The sequence below is a fragment of the Rhinopithecus roxellana genome, chromosome 14 (assembly GCF_007565055.1).
Source record: "Rhinopithecus roxellana isolate Shanxi Qingling chromosome 14, ASM756505v1, whole genome shotgun sequence".
In the NCBI taxonomy this organism is placed as follows: domain Eukaryota; kingdom Metazoa; phylum Chordata; class Mammalia; order Primates; family Cercopithecidae; genus Rhinopithecus; species Rhinopithecus roxellana.
In genome coordinates, this window is record NC_044562.1 from 93,109,721 (window position 1) to 93,132,710 (window position 22,990).

Here is a 22,990-nt window from a genome sequence, read left to right on the forward strand (position 1 = left end):
GGTTATTTTTAGCAGCTCACCTTGGAGGCAAGAGTTTTTGTTCGTGTTAGAGGCTGTGGGATCTGAGCAAAGCAGGGGCAGAGAGACGATCTGATGCCCTACCTGTGAGAGACTCATGGAAATCCCAGCTGGGTGCACCTGTGGAAGGTGGCTGTCAGAGGGAAGGACTCAGAATGACTGTCTTACGCTAGTGGATGCTAAAAAGGAACGTCAGTGTCTCCTGTTTCGGCTGGGAATGTGGGGTTTATGACTCAAACCATTCCTGAGGTCCAGGGCCCCATTTCTTGGGTCTCCCTAAGTGCCTTTCTGCAGTCCTCCACAGTTCTCATCCAGACAAAACCAGGAGAAAGTGCACATCCACAGCTGTCTCTTGGGCATAGAGGGGAGCAGTATTAAGAGAGGCCCATTTTGGAGTAATGCTGGCTGGCATTTGACTCTATTCCTCAGGCTTTAAGTTCTGTTTCTTTGGTGCCAACTGGCCGATCTCTGCATTTTGCACCGTCATCTCTCCTTTCCCATTCCCACCCTCACCCTCTATTGCCTGCCTCCCAAGGCTTTGTCTGCCAGGGTAAGGTCCCCCATCCCATGGCCTGGCCTCATATTATTCCCTTTCTCCCTGGACTCCCTTCCTCCCATGCTTCCTTCTCCTAGAAGCACTTCTGAGATGCAGAGAGGGTTAAATGGTTTGCACATAACCGTCTGATGAAAAGCAGAGAAGTGTTCCTAACCCCTGCCGGGGTTCCAGATAGGCAGCTGTAGTGTGTGAATCCTCCTCCTTGCCCCCACCCCCTTATGTCTCCAGCTGCCAGATTAAGGCTAGGTGTTACTGAACAAGAAAGCATGGAGGTCAGCTGTGTGAAGCGGGTAACTGCTTGGTGGTCATCCTTCCCCGGGGGACACGGAGGTGTTCTCTGTGAGGTTCGCTGGAGCATGCTGCCTCTCCTGCTACAGAGGCCTGACACGTCCCCTCTCCATCAGTTTACCACTCATGGAAGCAACTGTCAAGGCCAGCTTATCTAGGGGTGGAAGAAAATGTTTTTCACCAACTTTTCCCTCCAAGAACACAGGGACAAGACTCACTTTACAGAAAGTAGCGTAAGTGCCACCAAAGAGTGTAAAGCGTCCGAGACTTCAGCCAGTCAGAGATCTGAATTCGGAGGCATTTAAAAATGCCTCTAGATGTGGGAGCAATCCACATGGTTTGTGCCAACTTACTGAAAACATCCCGGCGCCTCCCGCCACACCATGCTTATAGGCAGATGGAAAGAGTCATTTCTCAGGGATGCCTTTGTTCTTGTGCGTCTTTTTTCCAAACACACCAGAGGGCGTGACCACATTCTTCTACTATCTTCTGTAAACTTATCTAGAGGAGCCAACCTCTTTGTTTGTTTAATCTCACAAATTAAATAAACCTTTTATCTGAAACGTTCCTTCACCAGCACTTCATTTTTAACCTGTACAGAAAGGACTGTGCAGACAGGCCAGTCCTGAAACAATTCTGACATGCAGTGAGCCTTTTTTGAAAGAGAGAGAGAGAAGGCTTACTCTTGGCGTCTTTCAAAACACTTCTTTTGGAAACCTGGGTGACTCCCCCAGGTCCAGATGACATTTCGTAAATGCAGCTATAGTGTATGCTTTCTCATTTCAGTGATTCAGTGAGAAACTGACTTGACTGAGACACGCCAATCCTCAGACAGGTTCAGACAGAAATAGGAGGCAGAAAGGAAGAGGACTGTTTCCTCTTCCCTTCCTACTTGGTTAGAGCAAGGAATCTGCAAACTTGTTCTGTAAAAGGCCAGACAGTAAATATCTTGGGTTTTATAAGACATATAGTCTCTGTTGCAAGTACTCAGCTCTGCCATTGTGGCATAAAAGCATCCATAAGCAATATGTAAACAAATGAGGGTGTCTGTGTTCCAACAAAACTTGATTTACACAAACAGGCAGTGGACTGGATTTGGCCCACAGGCCACAGTGAGCTGACCCCTGGGTTAGATCACAAGCTGGGATTTTGTCCACCGGGTTCCAGCCATGACTCTGCCACTTGCTAGCAGTGTACAGGTCCTCAGAGGACCCTGGGCCATCTCTTGGGTTTCACTGAGTGCTGCTCTGCCCTTCTCCACAATTATCCTCCAAGTGAAACCAGGAGAAATCACTTGTCCTCTCAAGCTCTCAGGTCTCCCTTTGGAGGGTCATGAGGAATAAACAAAATGATTCATGTGAAGCCCATAGAAGGAAATGTCCACTCAGGGTAGCTGTTGTTACAGACATGTTTCCCAATTGCATATTAATTCAGTAACCCTATTTGCAGATAGGAATGACAGGGACACTACCTCATGTGTGATTGTTTTTCTTATTTTCTCCCATGCCTGGTTTCTCAAACTTTAGTGTTTTTCAAAATTCAAATTCTTTGTGTTTGCATTGCTTTTCTCTAGGGGACTCAGAACTTTTACAGATGGGAGCCTGTGCAACCTTGCAAATGCACTTGGAGTTGAGTTACTGACTATTTAAATATCTGTTTCTCATTAACTCACACAATGGGAAAACTTTGTAGAGAATTTGGGGCGGGAATTAATGAAAAATAGTTCAGGAATCGAAAGCATTTTCCAGCTGAAAAAAGACATCGAGTAAGCGGTGGAAATTAGATCAATCAAAGGGAAAATTCAGGTCAACAGATCAACCAACTCCAGGCAAGGCTGGATTCTCACCTCCACGTTCACCCACCTAGCCCAGGCTCCTTTTTTGTCAAGCAATGGCTCAATCACCCCAGATGGCTGAAGGGGCAAGTGAAGCTAAAATTGCACAACTCAACAATTCGGGCATCTGGTGCAGGTGACAGCCGCCTAAAGTGGGCGCCTTTTTCTAATTTCCCAATGAGGTGCCATATGGGCTAGCAAAATCTATAGCACTTTCTGAAAATAACTATCCAGGGAAGTACCAGTAGGTCATCAACATTTTCCCCGGAGTCTGAACATTGGTCCACATATATTCCTCTATGCCATCCATCCATTTATCCATCCACCTATCCATTCATCCGTCCATCTGGCATTCATTGGATTGCTGCTGTTATCTGGGAAGGTGCTTTGGGTGTGAATTTAACCCCTATTGATTTATCATCTTCCTTTTCTCTGGTTGGCAAACCACAGCCTCATTAGCATACGGCCTCAGAGAGGCTAGAACAGAGACAGATTCTAAACCAGCACACTCCACATGCCTTTGGGGTTGAGTCTCTTTAGCTGGTGAATGTTCTGAGAAACTTTTAAACCCAACTGCAAGTCAACCAAGAGTTGCTTGTAGGGGATCAGGAAGAGGTTGCTAGTCGTATGCTCTCTTTTCTAACATTAACGTTATTTCTAACCTTTCAACATTAAAAGCATGAATTCACATAGTACTATTTTTCATTTCTCCAAACAAATGCCCAGAGAAAATGTTTAAGGAGCCAGTATAATGTCCCCCAAATAGATTTTGTCACTGAAGTTTTCTACATGTTGATAATTTCAGGGGAGAGAAGGATAGGTAGAGAAGGGGAAGAGGGTCTTACCTAAAGTAGAATTTGTCTTTCAAGTAGAGCAGGATTCTGAGAGACTATGTCTGTGTCTCTGATTCTAAATATGTAATCCATGTACTAGGATTTCATCTTGCTCCAGCAGGTGCCCTTGATTCTCTCCATTGTGCCCTAACACTGTCTCTTATCATAAGAAACACTGTAAGAGGAGCATGAAGACTTCCTCCTTCTCCAGCCTGAGCACTTTAAGCCGTGGGTGGTGTATTTTGTGTTGGAAACCAGCATTTTGGCTGAAGGAAAGCACACTTTTGAACAAAGATGATGTAGTGATGGAGGGAATGTGGGTAGTTGTGACCATGTTCTGCTTGACAAAAATTTGTGCTCCAACCTTTGTGGTCTGGTCAGGTACTTCTACGGAGGGAAAGCTAATCCCTGGGGATTTATCACCTCCCTTTTCTTGCTGGGTGAGCTGCAGCCTCATTAGAGGACGGCCCTCACTATGGAGCCACATGAAAATCAGAGACAAACCCCAGGATACCCTTTGGGGAGAGGAGGGATGTCTCTGAGGAACTCCGGGGGCATCCCTTAACACTTGAATGTTTCCTGTGCATTTTTGTGAGCTCATGTCGAAAATCCAGCAGCAGGATGGTTGCCAGGCAGCAGATCTTCTTAGTGACCTGAATAATGAGTTGACACCAGTTCACTGTGACTTGCAAGCTGGCCGTTTCAAGGAGCCATTTCCAGCACCTTGCTTTCTCTTCCTCTCTGATTCTATGCATAATTTCCACCATGGCCACAAATATGAGAGAGAGAGGCCTTTCTCTGCTATGGTAATGAAACTAATAAAAGACAGAATTAGTTTGGGGACAAAGATAAAGAGGGTAGGCAATAAGGTGGGAGAAGATGAAGATGTAGAAAGGGACATTCAAGGGATCCTGGGATTCTGGGGTCATTTCTACTCCAGGGGATGTGGATGTGACTGTCAAAGTGTGTGCAGAGCAACACATCCTTGTCAAAGCTCTGCCAATGTTGTGGGACTTCTGGTCACCCAAGAGGTACCAATGAACCTGCACCCTAGCAGAAGGGGACTCCAACAGCAGAGAAAGTAGTGATTAAGAGCTAGGAAGCTGAGCAGGCTTTGGAATATTTTCCAAGAAAAATGTTCTCATTTTTCTATCACTTCTGAGAAGACATTAGAAGGTCTGACCCACCTCTCACCTATTCCCCAAATCAAAGAGAAGAGTTCTGATGTTCAGGCTGCATGAATTAGAGAACACCGACTCAGAAATAGGAGTCTTAGCCTCAGTTCAGTGTTTGATTCACCAAGCATTTATTGAGTGCCTTCTTTGTATAAACCCTTAGGTATGGATGAGAGCAAATTCCTCCTGATGAGAGTGAGTTCCTCTGCTTAAGGAGCTCTGAATCTCAGGGTGGGTAGTGGAAGGAGGCATGAAAATATAAATGAGCCCCGTCTGCATCTTGAGCAGAGGGGGACCACCAATGCATGAAGGAGCCAGCAGCACTTCCCACCCATGGCTCCCCCTCCTGGGGCACCCCATGAGTAGAGAGGATGCATCTTTCTGGCTTAATGCAAGCAGCTAGGGAGGCATTTTTCACAGGAGAAGCATATATCATTTTTCAGAAGTAAAGATCATGTCTGGTTTTGGCAAGCTCAAAAACTCCTAGTCCCTTTCTGGGCCAGATTCTCATCTGATGTAAATCTTTGGGAGAATCAGGTTGTAACACTGCTTTGCATCGAGTGGGACTCCAGCCAGTCTTTCCCCAGAGTTACCCTGGGCTTAAATCTACTACATCATCTCCATGGCAACCAGCGGCGGCCAGTGAACGTGGTTGCCTTCTAAATACTCTGCCAGCTTCTCTTCCCTGCTCTGTCTTTTCTGTCATTAAGAATGATCTCCCTCCCTCTGTCTCACTCACTCTCGCTCTCACACACCCTCTGTTATTTTGTGCCCACATTTTTTTGTTGCAATTTCCCTTCCAATCTGCTTTTTAAAAATCCTCCATCCAATTAAAAAGATGAGGATGCATTAGTCATGACTTAACAGTGATGATTGACCTGTTTAGGCAAGACCAGGCTAATTTCAATGGGCACAGAAGCCTTGGCAAGCCAAAGTGGAATTTACCTTCAAGTCTAGCCAGCCTAATTAATACATTGTTGCTGAGAATGCTGGCCAGCCAGACCAAATATGGTGTTTCCACCACTCAGGAAATCTGCCTCACTGAATCTCGGAAGTCATGTCAGCATCATTTACTTGTATGTATTTGTGTATGTGTATGTGTGTGTGTGAGAGAGGGAGATGGAGGGAGAGAGAATTATAATGCTTCCATATATTATAAAGTAATTGTGGTTAAACAGAAAGAAAAGAGATGTGTAATCCTACCATTCTTGGTTGAATCCCATATTTATTATTTAACTAGCTGTATAACCACTTAATTTAACTTCCCTCTGCCTCTGTTTCCTCGTCTGTAAAACGGGTCTGACAGTAGCTACCTCCCAAGGGGGTAAGTAGGAAATAATGCAATCGTTGAGAAGTGCTTGGCAGGTGCTAAGGACTGAGTACCACCTTAGTCCCCCATCCCCTTCCCTGTACGTCCCAAAGCATGTGTGTGTTTCTTGCTTTCTTTTTTTTTTTTTTTTTTAATTAGTCTTTTGATTAGTCTGCATGCTCTCAGCCTAGCAACACTCTTCTGTGTCTCTCCACCAGGGGGCACCCTCCTGCCAGGGACCGAGCCCACAGTGGACACGGTGCCCGTGCAGCCCATCCCAGCCTACTGGTATTACGTAATGGCCGCCGGGGGCGCCGTGCTGGTGCTGGTCTCCGTCGCGCTGGCCCTGGTGCTCCACTACCACCGGTTCCGCTATGCGGCCAAGAAGACTGATCACTCCATCACCTACAAAACCTCCCACTACACCAACGGGGCCCCTCTGGCGGTGGAGCCCACCCTAACCATTAAGCTAGAGCAAGACCGTGGCTCGCACTGCTGAGGGCCGAAGCAAGAACAGCACCCAAAACAAACGAGAAAGACTGCAAACACGTTGCCTCGATTTTGCACTTTTTTCTCCTCGCCTAGTTTCTGTGCGAACTCTCAGACATCTCTCTCCCAGGTCCCCAACCCTGAGCACTCTTATCAATCCCAACCATCCTCCTTGGGTTCATTTTGGTTTTTGGTTTTTCTTTTTCCTTTTTGTTGATTCCAAACCAACAAACCCAACTGTAATGCTGCATCTTGGACTATCCGAAGAGATCCACCCCCAAGCACTCCACAACTCAAGGCTCAGCTGGTTTTGTTCCAGAAACTGGTTCGCTTGTTTTTTCCCCTTGCCTTATCCCATACCTCCTCTCAGTGGACAGTCTGCCAGGAGACGTGAGGGGAAGCCTGGATCTGTGTGTATGTACATAGTAGACATGTGCGTGTGTGAATAGCTGTCTGTGTGTAGGTGTGTGAGAGAGAGGCTGGTTCATTGTGTGTGTGTTTGTGGGGGGGCGGGTGAGTGTTCAGAGAGGGCCCCTTTAACTCTTGTGTTACTTCTCCTGGGGTACATTTTACAGGAAAATAATATACTGTACAAGTTTTGTTTACTTGGAGAAGAGATTGAAGCTTTTTGTTGCCTTATCTAGCTCTGGCTGGGTTTCTGTTGGCTGCCATTATCATCTCCAGGTACCTAAAGAAATAGAGGCCACATGGGATGCAGTGTGGCCTCTCCCATCCCTATCCCCATCCCCAACCCACCTGACCCAAGAGAAGGTTCCCCTAGCACACTCAGACAAGACCCCCTTGTCTTCTGGTGTCTTTGAAATGTCAAGATAACAGCCACTGGGTGTGTGCGGAACCACCTCTCCAGCCCTGAAGCAAATCTGTCTCATGTTGCCTTATAAAAGAGAAGCTCATAATGAATGTTTAGCTTTTATCAGTTACGTCCAATCTTGGAATAAGTCATAGAGAATAACAAGTCTGGGACTGATGTAGGAAAAACAGTAGTCTATTTAAGTTGAGAGCAGGAGGAGGTGGATGAGAGAAGGGAAGAGAGGGAAGAAGTGAAATGTTGTCTCCTCACCCAGGGTGGTTATTGGGCCCAACCTATGATGGGGTTGAGTACGAAGGTTAAAAACCGTATACTTTGGTATTATATTGGTTGTTGTAATAGCAGTTGTAAAATATGGGGGGAAAGGGGATCATTTGCTTTCCTTTCATGGTGTTAATGTGTGCCTGAATCTATAGCCACTAAAATGTAAGGCTGTCCACCTGACTTATTTAAATATTATGAGAGAATAGAAAGTAATCAATTTTGAAGTGTACCAATGTGCTGCCCCTTAAAGCATTCATAGCATCTGGCAAATAGGCCCTTGTAGGCTGGCCTGGCGTATCCAGATCTTGCTGCATCATTACAGAGAAGGTCTAATGAAGATGTAACCATTGCTGCTCATGTGTCTTCTTGAAGCAACAAGGGGAATGGGATGTAAGAGAGAAGTTGCTAATGATACTGTACAAAGGACAGATTAAATAATGAAGTCAATTTCATTGATAGAAAATGCAAATTTTAAGAATCTCAGTGTACGAGGGCTCAGCCTTGGGAGCATTTATTTTTTACCTTCCTGCTAAAAATCCACTGGGGAGGTATAAAATTCACTCCAAAGAAGTTTGCCTGGGCCAAAAGCCTCCGGGTTCCTTCTGAGAACAAAATACTAATGATTTTTTTTTTTTTTTTTTTTTTTTTTTGGCTGCTTGAGAGAGACTTTCAGCATTCTTTCACAATATCCAGATATATCCCTTCAGCACACACACTCAACTTTCTCATCTGGTTCATTTCATCCTCCCGAAAGAATAGTGCTCTCCCACTCTTATTCTATTTCAAAGAGCTACTCTGTCTCAACCATAGCAGCCCTGCCAAGAAAAGACAAGATGAAAGGCTAGAGCATGTGCTACCTTGAGATTTCAAGAAGTGTCCTACCTCAGCTGAAGACGGAGAAAGAAACGGGGAGTGGGGAGGGGATCAGCCCAGGGTACCATGTGATGACTAATATGCCACTCATTAAGGGCTTTTATCTCGGCCGTCCACATCCAGTCATGCATTTGGGACCAGGCATGCTTGTAAAATGATTGACATTCCTGTAGGCGCCCCATAGAGGTGTGGCGTCGAGAAATTATATCTGGCAAATGCAGCCAGTGTAGTGACCGACTGAGTTACCATATACCCTGGTGATTCCCCTTCTGTAACAGAAGATGACAACAACTTTGTGAACTTTCTGTATCTTTATCTGATGCCCCAAGTGGCATCTTTATGTACATGCCTTAGTTGAGAATATGAGACTGCTCTAATCTTTGTGAATCCCTTCACACTTCAGCTGAGGATGTCACCTTCTCTGTCTCTCCCCACCCCACAACCTCTGCCTTTGCTCTGTCTACCCCAGCAATTTTCATAGTGTTATCCAGGTACTATGCTAAAAGGTCAGCTCTTCTGTAAAATGCCATGCTTCGCAGCTTTAAAAAGCAAAATTCTGTATTTCATGGAGGGAGGGAAGGGTCACTCTCTTCTAAGAAAAATAGACTGGACAGGCGAATGCATGCATGCATGTGTTTAGAGTTGCTTCTCAGAAGACAAAGAGACGATAGCAACTATTAAACTACGAATGAATGAATGAATGAATGAATGAATGAATGAATGAATGAATGAAAGAGTTGAAGGCCTAGCTCGGGCTGATAAAGCTTTTGCCTTAGTAGAGGTTTTATGTCAACACCTTCAGGAGGGAAGCCCTTATTTCTGGGTTGAACTCCCCTTCCTTGATATTATGCTAGCAATTGCCATCACTTAGTTCCTGGCGAAGGCAGAAAAAGGAAACAAAAAAATCAGCATTGTCATTGACAAAACTGGATGCTGAAGATAAAGTAAAATTGTCTTTTCCCTTGTCCCACATTCTTGGGATTAAAGCCAGAATTGAATAGGAAATACAGTAATATTTCTGAAGTTGATAGCCTGTCTTTAAGAAGACCCTGTCTTTAAAATGAAACTAGCAGGCAAACACCTAAATAATTGAAAATTACCAAAGAACAACAATGAAACAAGAAAACCTAAAGATTTTTACTTCCTATTCTTATTCCTCTCCTTATTACTGTGACACCCCTTGTGTTGCGCAGTTGCCTGTGTGTCAAAATAACTTGTGGATGTTGGAAATTATTTGAAAATGTATTGTGTGGAATATAATAAAATGATGATATTTTTATACAAACATCTGAGGTTTTTTTTCCCTTTGCCTGTGAGAACAAAGTTGAAATGTAGGCTTTGAGCAAACCAATGCTTCCAAAGTTTACACATCACCTTCTGAGCTACAGGGCATTTCTGTGGGAGGTAGGTGGGTTTTCTCCTTGAGGCTGAATGCCAACTTTTCCTTCTTTTTATTTTTATTACTGCTTGTTAGGATTTTTATCCAATTTGTGCAGCTGAGACAACTTTTATGATTGGTGTGGGATTTCGCAAAAGTTGCTAAGTGCTAAATTGCTAAATGAGATTCCACAAAATTTCTCTTGATGACAAATCCCTGGAGATTAGATTCTACTTTCAAAGGGCTCCGGGGGAGTGGTACCAGCTAAGCTGAATCCTGTACTCAGCTCTGCGGAGACAGATCCTTTGAAGAAGCAGCAGTGACATCTTACCCCTCACCTACCCAATTATTACTTCCACAGGGATGTGAATCTCCCATTTACGAGCACTTTCCCAGACTAAACGGGAACTTGTAGCATGTACAGGGCTGAAAGATATTCTAGACTTCATTTTTGAACAGGTAATGAAGATAATTAGATGATGATGGTGGACATGGAGCTTTCAGAGTGGGACATTTTATGAAAGGAACACTATAAAACTTTGAGGAGAGGCACTTGGAGAAACTTACTCAAAAGGCCAGGTCTTTCTTGATGAGTATTTTTCTTTGGTCCTCCTCTTTGGATGGTGACCTACTTATATAAAATATTTCTATCAGCGGGGGACTGGGTTGGGTGGAGTGGGGGAAAATCTAGGAAAGACAACCTCCCAGCAGTTCATGGTTTCTAGATAGTGGTCAAGAAGAGGTCACAGTAATCCTATTTGCAGATAGGATTTCCCACCACCCCATTCATGGGATTTATCAGAGGCCTTCTGATAACCTGGGAGCCCTCCTCAGGGGTCCGAGAACCATCCTTAAAGGTCCTGAGAAAATGCACATGTTCAGAAGATCCTATTTCTGCCAGAGTCCTGGTTTTCTTCCTATCCAAACCTAGATCCAGAAAGGAGTGCTTTTTACAGCTGTAAAACCTGTCCAAGTGCTGCTAAAAGGAGACAGGTTTCCGGTTTTTAGATCTTACTGGAAGTTCTGTTAGTACAGATGGTTCAGTATAGATGTCACTATCTGTCCTTTGCAGGAGAATAAAGTAGAATGTCTGTGATCACAGCATTTTTTGTTTCCCCAGTGACAAGCTCAATTACCCCTTTTGTCTAAATAATATTTGGCTTTCCTCAAAGCCATTTGTTCCCATTAGTAAAGAATGAAATAAAACATCTCAAAAGTGTTTATTTCAAACAAAGACCCAGGCTCAGTCAACATTTCCTTGAGCTGACCTGGGACCAAACATGCCAGACTGAACTAAATTAGCCCTACTTATGCTTTGTTGGCATTATTGTTTTTGGAGCCACCTTTGGGAAGTTTCCCACCTTGGTTCTAGTCCCAAGACTTATTTTAAGGGTACTTACTCCCCCTAAAAGGGCAAGGACTGTTACAACTCCAATCTTAGATGTCAAACAAGGCACTGTTACCACCAAACACTCCTCAGTGTGGCATTTCATGTATAGCCCAAGCATAAATGTTCAGAAATTGTGTTTCCACAGATCATATATACCAGATGTCAAGGCCTAGGCTGGTCTGTTTCTGCTCCTACCTGGTTCTTTGTGATGGTTTTAGTGTGTGTTCTCTCTTCACCCACTGCCCTCCTAGCTCAGATAACTGAAGCCCAGCCAAGCTGATGTGGCACAGTGTTTATTTTCCTCACCCGTCTTCACGGCCTCTGCAGTTGTTCTGCACAAATGTGTGGCCTTTCTGTAATCTCTGATGAAAAGAGCTACATCCTGAAGTTTTGATTTGCCTGCATTGTGGGCTACACATCTGAGCCAAACTGCAGATCTGTAGGTGAAGGCTTGTTTTTTCTCTTTAATTGTGCAGAGCGCTGGGGCTCTCACAGCTGTAATTTGCCTTTCATCCACTTTAGTGACAGCCCAAAGAAAACACAAAACAAATCCAACCAGAGAAAAGGGTGGGCGGGGGGGTGGGGGCAGTGAGGGGAACACCGACTGATGATCTTACAATCAGCAGGGAAAAGAATCACCTTACACAAATAAATTAGCAGCTAGGAATAGTGTAGGATTTAATTAAGCCTGACACAGATCAGGTGCACCACAGTATGTATCGAGGTCAGATACAATCAGAAACCCACACCCTTAGGAGTCTTCAGGCCACAAGCCTGGGCCAGAGTATGTTTGCCTTGACTGCTTGGAGGTGTTCTGTTTGGACCCAAACCTAAACACTGAAGAGAGACAAGATTTGGGAAATCGCCAAGAGCAAAACCTTATTTAGCATGGTATGGAACAGTGGAGAATCTAGCTGCTTCAGTACAACCAAGCCGAAGCCATTCTTGCCCCAATCCCAGTGGATAAGAAACCTGGAATCATCTCCTTTCTACTGGGTAAAACAGTTGTTCTTGGCCTTTTCTGTCACTGACCCCTGAGAGCCCCCAAAAGCTAAAGTCTCGTGGGCATTGGACCAAGAAATAGGAAAAACCACTTAAAGGGTCAACAACAGAGGTACTGGAGGAGGACTGTTATGTGGGAAAACCTCTTTTCTCGGAGTTTCATTGCTTGAGCGCTTATTGATACTGATGATACAGGGAGGTTGCTGGTGGGGGACTTTATAGTAACTGGCTGAGTTTCTTTAACTCACAAGTTAAACATGCTCAAAAAGTACAATAATACAGAAAAAGCAAAAGTTGATTTCATTGTTGACCAATCCCAGTTGCCTCCCCAGAGGTAACTATGAAGAATGGTTTGAGGAGTATGTTTCCAGGCCTTGTTTTATACCTTTACAAACATGTGTGTTCATGTTGAGTTATGTGGTTTGGTTAAGCTGGGGTTTAGTTTGGTTTAATTTAGCTTTGTGTAAATGGTAGCATAATGTTTGCTTACTATATTGGATGACTTGCTTCTTTTCATTTGACATCTTGAGAGTAATTTAGTACATACCAATGCATCTACCCCATCCTTTATATCTGCAGCATAGCATTCTATATTGTGTTGATATGCCAGAGTGTATTAACTGCTCCCCTGTTGACGAGCGTTTAGATTGTGTCTAGTTTTTTTTTTTGTTTTTTTTTTTGTTTGTTTGTTTGTTTTTTACTATTATAAACAATACTGCAATGAACATCCTTGAAATTGCTTCTTTGGGCATGTGTTTTACAAAGGATAGAATTTCTGGGTCAAACACATCCCTTTTTTCATTTTAGTAGGTGCTATAAATGGCTGAGGTTTGCCATTTAAAATGAACCTGTCCCTGCTTGAGAGCATAATAGAAACGAGTGGACATCCTGGCTGTAGAGCCCCTGCCACATTTGCCCAACCCACGTGATCTCTATGCCAATCTCTCTTTCTCTACAGTGGGTGTGTTGCTTGCAAGAGAAGACCTTGGGCACTTTTAGCTGAAGAGAATTTTAAACTCAGGGAGTGTTTCTTCAGAACTTTCTTTTTTTAAACTGCCAACTTATGGGGAATATGAACCTGGCTCTAAGTGGCAGCTCCCCAGAGCTGTGGCGGCTGTGTCACTGGAGTTAATTCTGTCCCTGGGTTCAGCAGGCAGAGAGTCCTGTTCTCCATGATTAATGAGTTCCACTTGGTTTCTTCAAAGAGTGCCTGTGCTGTGCCTTGTTGTTATATATTTATGTTTTCTACTAAAAAATTTATGTAAAAAATATCCCTTAAGGTCAGTATGCAGTATTGTGCTGCAGACTAAACTATTCCAGCAGCCAGAGGTAAACCTACACGCCAAGAAAAAGTCTCAAATTTGAGAGGCCTTGGACCCCAGGCCCCTACTCTGGCTCTGAGAGGAGCAGACCTTGTGGACTTCCTTCTGAAGAAGTTCGGGACTGCAATACCCAAAGGAAAGGCACTAGGCAGTGAGGTGGTTTTCTAGTGGGGTGTTTATAGGCATAGGCAAAGCTACTAGCCCCCACAGGGGCCAGTAGCAAGGAATGGTGGGTGGAGGAGAAGCCCAGAGACCTGTAGTCCAAACACCATTTCTAGCAAAAGCACTGCCCTCATTTCTATGGTGTGCAAAGAGAAAAGGATCATAATAAAGTGGCTTTGACTTTGAACATAACGGAGTGTCTGTGGCTATATAGATCCTGTGTGGGCTTTCTCTGACCTTGCCAAAAATCCAGGGCCATTGCCTCCTGGACATGAGGCATGAGTATTTAACTCAGGAAGGAAAGCAGCATGAGTTGAGATCTCGATGAACTAGAGTACATCTCTCTCTCTCTGACACACACACACACACACACACACACACACACTGCCTTGTTTTGTCTTCTGTGTGTACTTGTGCAAAATTAAATCCTTTAAATATCATGAACATTCCCAAAAACAAAGGCTCTGCTCCAGAATTGGAATGATAGTATACTATGCCATGGCTTTCAGCAATACCAGTTTCTTTTCCCAGCAGCAGGACTCACTAACAGGATGCCTGGACTGGACTTCCCCGCAACTTATTAAAGAGCAGCCAGCTCCAGTAATGATGGGTGTGCAGAAAGCCTTGAGCAGGGGTAGCCTTGACCAAAGTCTCATTCTCCAAAGCCTGCTAGTTATTGAAGCTTCATTTAAGCACAAAGAACCTTTTTGTCTCTTTGTGTTTTCTTACTGCCACCCAGGGCCTGCTAGAACAGGAATGAGGATTTCAGGGGCTGGTGTAGGCTTCCCCATGGCTTCTCTAGGGCAGTCCCACAGCTGTCATTGAGAGTGAGATGGTAGTTATTAGGACCTAGATGGAGCCTACACGGATGTGTCAAAGGAGCCCCAGAGATACCTCATTCGCCTTGGCCAGCTGTGGTCCAAGAGTGTGAGCCCCATATTAGTGTTTACAGGGGCCCTGGGCCCACAAGCCCATCACTGCTTTCTGGCTCTGACCCTCCTGATGTGGCCATGGTCTCCACCTCTTTCTCTGTGGAGGAGCTAGCTGGTCACCGCTCATCTGCCTTTCTGCCAGGTGCAGTTTGTCTCCAACCTCCCAACTCCCCTTTCTGCACCTTCCCCCTCTCTTGGTGACCCCTTTTCTTCTCTGGCATCCTTACACTTTCTCTACCCCTTCGTCCATCAACGCCTTCTTCAGAAAAGCATGGGTCAGATTCCTTCACACAGATGCCACATGGCTACTTCCGCCAATAATTGCATTTTTACAGGGGACCACACCTGAAGCCAAAGGAATTAGTCTCTTAGTAATTACAGTCCTTGGCCACCAGCAAGTTACTGGGGGAAATCATCTCTTGAATGGGCAGAGAGAGGTACGTTTTTGGTAGCTGTAAAATGATATCACAGAGTCATTGATTCTCATTCATTCTCGTGTTCAGAAGAAGAGCCCATCTTTTAAGTATAGTGAATTCTCTTAGTGACATACAGATGTACAGTTTCTTTTCAAGGACCTACAAAATAAGAGGGGCTATCTTTAAGAAGACATTCTTTACATTGGAAGTGGATACAGTTTTGATTCTTCAACTCCGTTTTCTCACTTGTCCAAGGTTGTACCAAACCACTCCATCTGAGTGACACAGTGATGTTTCTAAGATGCACACCTCAAATATTGGAACTAGAGGAGGGGGAAAATTTCAAAGCCCACTGGAAAAATCTCCCTAAAATATAAAGATATATGACTTTTTCCCCTAGCATATCAGGAAAAAATAAGACTACAGAAGAGGGGAAAAAAACAACAGGTTTTCCCTGAAATGCTGTTTTTGCCACCCTCATGCCCTAAGAGAAGGTAGCCAACAAAAGAAATGAAAAGAGCCAATTGCTTGTTCACATATCTGTTTACAACAATGGAGAATAGCTGATTTTTCAAAGACTTGGGGTTAAAAAAGAGGTTCTAGAATTTTCTTTCATCAGCTTTGCTGTGGTTTTCCAGTCCGCACAATTGTGAAGCCTGTCTTTATAGCCAAACATGTCTCTGGCTGCATTTTTCTTCTTTTCATGCCATTGTTGGGGCTCATTGGAGACATTCTGGCCTCAGCTACTCATCCGCCTCCACACTTGAAAGTATTACTAGGTCATTTCACAGTCTTCTTGTTTGCAGTCAGTATTTCCAATTCTTTTTAGTGTTTCCTTCTAGTTATTCAACTAAAAATAATAGAAATGAATGGCTAAATTCAAGATCAAACTCTTCCAGTAATCTCATACCAAGCGCCCTCCTTTTTTTTCCACACTTGAACCATTTGAAAAATTCCAAAAAACAATTTTTTCCATGACCTTGCCTAGATTTGGCTGTAGCCCAAGAGATAAAAACGCATGATAAAGGCTCTTCTGATGGTGCTTCTAAACTCAAGCCAAACCCAGCAAGGAATGAATGGCTCTCAAGTAGCCCGACTTCTTAACGGAGGAGATTTGGCAAAGTTTATATCAACACCTGAACATTTGGCTCCTTATTGCAACTTGGATGAACAAACTGAATTGGGAAATTAAGTGTAGTGGGGAAGGGGAACCTTCAGCCAATATTAAATATTAAACTGAATTAAACTGAATTTTGAAGTGCCAAGAAGAATCTCCTTAGTCCTTTGTTATTTATCTTTTACTGAGGTCTCAGTGTTGTATTTCCTGCTGGGATTTAAAGAGAATGGCTTAGAGAAATTTCTGGAGGCTACTCCCATCTGAAAAATCCAGAGATTTAACTGGCCCATGGGGTTCAGAAACTTGGAATCAAGTTCAACAAAGGCACTAAGTGGCCAAGAGCTTATCCCGAATAAATCACAGCCCCCAAACAAGGTGTTGAAAATCTATGGCTTACTCTCAGTTCTGCTGCTGATTTATTCAATGACTTATTGCACTTCTCTACCCTCCCTCCTCAATTTCATCTCTAAAGTCAAAGTGATGACCCCTGGGACCTGTGAACATGAATGATTTCAGTGGCTTCCTGTGTGTAAGCGGCTCTTCAATCCTTGCCTTCAAGGCTGGTAGAAGTGTGATGGGTTAAGTGGCTGTACTAAGACTGGCTTTCCATGAGGTTTTCTCAGCCCAACCTCAGTTAACATGGAGGCTTAAAACCATGGGCACAATTTACCCAATTTGTCAGTTCCTCAGTTACCAATTAGTAGGACTGAGTCCTGAGCCAAATAGCAAGTATTGAACACATGGAACCTCATGGGTTCTCTTGACCTGTCCTTTTTGTGGTCTTCTCTTTCTGTGCACACCTTAAAACAAATGGTTTCGGGGAGTGGCCACTCCCAGGAGAGGACAGAGTTAGGGTGAAGAATGGGGCAGTGAGCATCGTGAGGCAATGGAGCCCTTTTGTTCAGAATTTGCCTTGTCTCCCTCAACCATCACCCTCTTCAAAGAGCCCTCATCAGAAAGGCCCTCATACCTTTCTCATTTCCTTCCTGTAAAAACAAGGGAATTCTAGAGCAGAGGAGAGCATCAGTGTTTACTTTACAGAGGAGCAAATGGAGACCCATGGAGGTCAATGACTGGTCAAGGCTCTGACACCTGAGGCAGAACCAGATGGGAGGTAGGCATTCCACCCCCAGTCTAGGGCCTTCCACATCCCACACCACTTCCTTCAGTGCAGGGTGATGCTGCCACTGATCAGGCTTCCGAGTGTCTCTGCTGCACACTCCGGATGACAACCCTGTCATCAGCTTCAAGCAGGCCTCTTAATCCACTGCTCAGGGTTGGCATGGAAGGGACTCTTCAAAGAAACGAGCATGTCAGTGACCTGAAATGAGCTGTGTACGAGTGTCCCAGGGGCTGTCTTAAATTATTTATCCAAAAGTAACCAGTGCTTTGGGGCAGACTTCTCGCTTTCCTGGCCATATTGTGAAGCTCCTTTACAATGCAGGAAGTAAACAGTGTCAAGGCCAATACACTCACAGTAGAAACAGCGAAGGCTGTGAATTTTCTGTAAGAAACTGCAGAAAAGCAAACTAATGAAGGAATGCTAATCCCAAATAATCTTAACTTAGAAGAAGGAAGAAAATGAGAGAGACAGGAAAGATAAAAAGTGCGTGTGTGTGTGTGTGTGTGTGTGTGTGTGTGTGTGTGTGTCACAGAGACAGTGAGAGAGAATGGAAAGGGCCATGAGAGAAGGCCTTCTTATTTGAGGACAAAATCATGCTCAGTAGGAATTTCCAGGCAGCAGGTTGGAGTGTCTTGGGGGTGTGTCTCCCGAGCAGCATGTGTGGTCTTACACTACCAGGCAGTGTTCCAGGGAGAAGCTTATTTCATTAGAAGAGGTTGGGTTTGTGACTCGGTATGGCTGTTCACCTTTTGTGCCATAGTGTTGCAATTTATTGACAAGCACACTAGAGAATATTTGATTCTTCTAGGGTGGAGGGTGTTTCTGGAATAGTCCTGTGGGTGTTTTAATAACTAGTCACCCTGGTCTCTCATTCCAAAAAATCAGGACAACAGATGAGTGAGACCTTGAATCATGCTTCACCGTGTACCTACTCTGTCTCTTAATGATGCGAGAAGGGACACTGACCAAAACAAGGTGACTTTTTGGCCTGAGACTGATCTCCATATGAAAATGACCAAAGTTTTGTGAAGTTGGGTTGTATTTGTTTTTAAGCAGTAGACACTGTGCCCACTTGATTACTCAAGCTCTGTAAAACCCCTTCCAGTCATTCATTTGGAGTTGGCCTCTTTCTCTCACTATACTGTCTGCAACAGCTGGGGAAGGGGATAGGTGTTAGGGATTGGGAGGGCAGAGATCTGACTCTCACATAGATATATGCAAGGTGGGAGATTTGTGGCAAAGCAAGGCGATCTCTTTGAATTCCTTGATGAGCCTGATATGAATGAATGCAAGCCAAAAGACAAGAGATTGGGTGCCATGTTTGAAAGCATTTCTATCAATCAGACAGATAAAGGAGAAAGAAATCTCCCAATGCCCAACTTGCAGCAGCCTCAATTCCAAAGTATCCTGCTCGCCACTCCCACATTTTCCTTCCTGGTAGTGGCCCAGGTTCATTTGCCCAATCCCTGCCCTGCACTCCAGCAGCACTTTGGAGTCCTCTCCGCAATGCCTTGCTTTCTTTCATGCTAATTTGGCATGGGTGAGTCTTCACTTCCCAGCCACACTGAAGGGCTTTGATGGTAGACACCTGGTCCCTTACATCTTTATTTTCCAAAGTCCTCAATTTGTCTCCTAGGCATGCAGTAAGCCCTCTTACTAAGTTGGTGTTAGGTTGGTTCGTTGGTTAATGAAAACTGCCCTTTGAAGAACAATGTAATTTAGTTTCCTGCTCTGGGTGATGTCTCTCATGGAAAGCATGAAACCCCAAATTTCAGATTCCCACATCTTCAAGTTCATGAGAAGCCCTTCAAAGCCCTACTCCATCAGAGTAGTGAGCCAGTGAAACAGGCAACCAAAGTGTGTATCCAGCCAACCCCGATCTGAGAGAAGGCAGACTCTTTTATTTTATGAGAAGGAGGCAGTAGGGATATGGTGGTAGTTACAGTGCCCCAGCCACACCCAAAGAACTTGAATGCAGACTGGGGATCTATCCTGGCCCTAATACAATATTTGAGAGTCAGTATTTGTAGTCAGGCTGACCTGAGACTGAATCCACACAGGGGCCTAGAAGGAAACAGGGTCATGGGAGCACAAAGGTTGAAAGAGGAACTTGGGTGGGTGGTAAGATCCCTTCCTGACCTGCGTTCTTCTAGAGGTGTGGCCCATTCCACTCTCCCTAGCCCATCTCACACTCACAAACACACGCACCCACTAAAACAGAATCCTGGAAGTTCCTCTCCAAGTTTTCCCCATTGAAAACAAAATTCTGAGTCCCTGGTTCCTTTCTCCCACTCTCTCCTGATGTCTGCGCTGACTTCGGCAGCTAGGTCCGCCATCCTGCGGCTGCCATTTCCCCTTTCCAGGGAGCTGCTGCCTCTACCCTCTGCCTTGGGCCCCTAGTCCATCATTCTCCCTCCTGCCTCCCACAGGCCAGTAGCTTTACCCCTTGGTTTTCCTGGTGGCCACTTACCTGCCACACCTTGCCTTTTCTTTGCTAGAACTACAGGGACCTGGTGGGAGAACCACATTCCTTCCTGCTAGCCTCCTAAGGAAACAGGCTGCAGTTTACCTACCAGGCTAAACAGAAAAGGAAAGTGGCCGGCAAAGGGCAAAGATGCTTTTGAGAGAGAGAGAAAGCTCTTAATCAAACACAGATATCAAGAATATCAGCAAGGGGACTAGAGAAAATTGCTATCAAAGTAAATGGTTTTTTGTACAAATGTTCCCTTTATTTGTGTTTTCCCCAGTGTGCCGTTCTTTCTTTAAGGCTTGGTGAACAGATGCGTTTTTGAAAATGTTGATTAACTTATCCTTTTTTTGACCCCCTTCCCACTCACTCAAACTCAGGGGAGCAGTGATTATACAAAAAGCCAAGTCAAGCCACTAAAGTGTTCTTCTTCACCTTAAGTAGCCTTTGATTCTCCAGGTGCAGAAATCTCAGCTGCATCTGGGCAATTGATTTCATTGAGTCTTAGAAATGGGCCAGTTCTTAGGAAATCATCTCATCCAGTCCTCAACCTCCAGAGACAAGAGGCTGTGATCTCCTGGGATAAAATGTTCTCAAAATCATTAGCATCCTTTTACCCTTTTTCCTTCAAGATCAATGCCACATTCACCCCTTTCCAGCCAGTGATCTATGGTATCCTAAGACGATTTCTTTGAGGGTGTGAGATGGAGCAAGAGGGCACTCCAGCCTCCAAGAATTCATCACATCCTTGGCAGAAACAAGATCCCTAAAAGCAAGCATAGGATTTGGCCCAGAAGTCACTGGCAGGAGCCCCGTGGTTCTCATCCTAGGCTGATTCACCTATTCTCATCCAGTGTTCTGCCTCTTTTACTGGTGAAGATGTTAAGATATATGAGTGGCCCATCAAACCAATTAATTGTTGGAAATGTGACGGTTTTCTTTCATGTTGGTTTTTTTTTTTTTTTTTTTCATATGGAAAAAAATCCCTCTGGGTTGACTTTCACAAGCTCAATTTGATCCCTGTGACAAACACCACCTGCCTCCTGTTGATTCATGTTCACATTTCCCTTCCAAGGAAATGACCTGCTCTGTTGGAGCCTGGAGAAGAATGCAGGGAGTGGGCATTTAGGTGGGGAGGCTGGTGTGGCCTGCAGGTGCCAGTTGCTGTGCTTTAAACACACCAGGAATGGGCTGGAGTTATGGAGGATTGGTGCCACATGGCATCAATCTTTTCAAGTGGGGTCTTGGCAAGTTGTTTTGTGCATCCCTTACTAGTGACCGAGGGGGATGAGAATGTGCTTTAGCACTCTGGCCAGAAATGAGGACTTCTAAGATGATTAAAACCATGGCCTCCAGGAAAAGACTGAATTTCAAGTGTGACAGTGATGGATCAATGCTTAGTTCAGATCATGGTCAAGTAGATCTTCCCTGAGATGTAGTGCTGATGAGGGAAGATTTCAGGATGATCTAAAGTTCTTTTTCTCCCTCTTGTCTGATACTTCAGCCATTTGAGATTTTGATTTTCTTTTAAGCCTTGATTTTTGGATTTTAATTTAGAGTAGTGACTTCAAGATTGTTTATCTGACTTGGTGGAACAAAACTCTGAAAGGGCCATACACATTCACTGGGGCTGTCTTGAGCTGGCAGCTTGGAAAGGCATAATTAGCTTGTGAGATAGGAAGAAAAGGTAAGATGCTGCTGTTTGCCATGCATTTGGTGTTCTCTATTAATGTTTTACCGTTTTAGACAGAAAATTTTCATTGGTTCTGTTTTCTATAAGTTGGACAGCACAGTGAATAGAGAGACCTGTATTATCACCCTCCCAAATTATCATGAAAAAGAAAGAGATAAACAGTGATAATACTGGAGAAAATTCATAGTAAATTAACTTAGCCTGGCTAGTCAGATTGGATGCCCATCTTTGATCTATTCTAAACCATGGAGAAAGCCAATAGGAAAAACAGACTTGGGAAGAAGGATGAGAGATATTAGCATAGATATGTGAAGGTCAACAGACATTACGACATGCCTTCCATTTCTGCTCTTAAATTAAAACGTATAATGATGAAACAAGACTTCCTTAAACTACCATATGTTTACATGAAATCCCGAGGATAAAGACTCTGATGCTTTTGTGCCCTCTGAGATGTGTGCCTATGAAGAGGTGCAGCATGCTATACTAAATGGACATCCCAGTAAAGGCAGCTGCTGTTGGGCATAAGATGCCATTGAAGGTGCCTTAAATGAAACCAGTGTTCCAATGAATGCCAGTCATTAAAAAGGCACAGTGGCAGGGGTTGCTTGGCACTGAAGACCCAGAGTTTCTTCTTATTTCTGTGTTACTGGTTGTGGTTGGTGGAAGATACAGGTCATATGAAGGAGAACAATCCAGTAATGTCCATACTGAATGATCTAGAAGTGGAGGTGATTCTCTAGCTGCCTGCCAGAATGGGGAGTCATTCTCATAAAAATTGCCTCCCTGCCTTTTAGCCAAGCTGATAGAACTTGTTATTAACTTGTTTTTATTTTCTTTATATTATAGTGGACATCCCAGAAATACATGAGAGAGAAGGATATGAAGACGAAATTGATGGTAAGTATTGTTATGATTTAGCAGGTAATCATGAAATTCAAGTTTGGTTATAAAGACATCAACAAAAATAATGCCCAGGGTATGGGAGGGCCAAAATTTAGAACTATCAGTCAGAAATATATAAAAGAATCTGGAGAAAAATGAGGGAACCATCAATGAGTCTGCCAGGGTCAACTTTAGAGGTTTAGAAAGTGTATTGAGTTCCCTCTGCCTAATCTGAAACAGATCCCCTCTTTCCAGAAACTTGTTACCTGGATGGACTTCAAATCTGAATAAACCCTTTACAAGTGAAAGATCAGCTCCTCTATATGTGTCATTGCCTGAAGCTTTTCACCTTCTCCCAAAAATGGCCTGAGTAAATGAGCATAATGTGAATATTCTCCCAGACCTGCTGTGGTTTCTGGTTCCCTGGCTTGGGGGAAACCTTCCTCACACTATTCAAGATTCCAATTAGGAGCCTGTTGCAGGATTTAAGTTTCTTTTTCACACTGACCATCTCATATCTTTATATTTATTCCAAGCTCTATTTTTTCACTGCAAATACACATACTTCAAGAGGCTAGAGGGCTGCTGAGCAAATATGTAGATGTAATTTCTTCCCTCAACTCATAATAGCACAG

At 44.1% G+C, this 22,990-nt stretch overlaps 1 protein-coding gene across 4 annotated transcripts in view; it reads left to right on the plus strand.

Annotated features, from left to right (window-relative positions):
• The window catches only part of NRP2 (neuropilin 2), a 115,120-nt gene that overhangs the window by 87,277 nt on the left and 4,853 nt on the right, over nt 1-22,990 (plus strand). For 2 of the 4 annotated variants that reach the window (XM_010352641.2, XM_010352643.2), the window contains exon 16: nt 22,320-22,370. In XM_010352641.2, coding sequence (XP_010350943.2) covers nt 22,320-22,370 — 51 coding nt within the window. Of the gene's footprint in view, nt 1-6,231; nt 9,754-22,319; nt 22,371-22,990 lie in introns of those variants that run through there. The other 2 variants (XM_030916703.1, XM_010352644.2) reach the window with 1 other exon arrangement.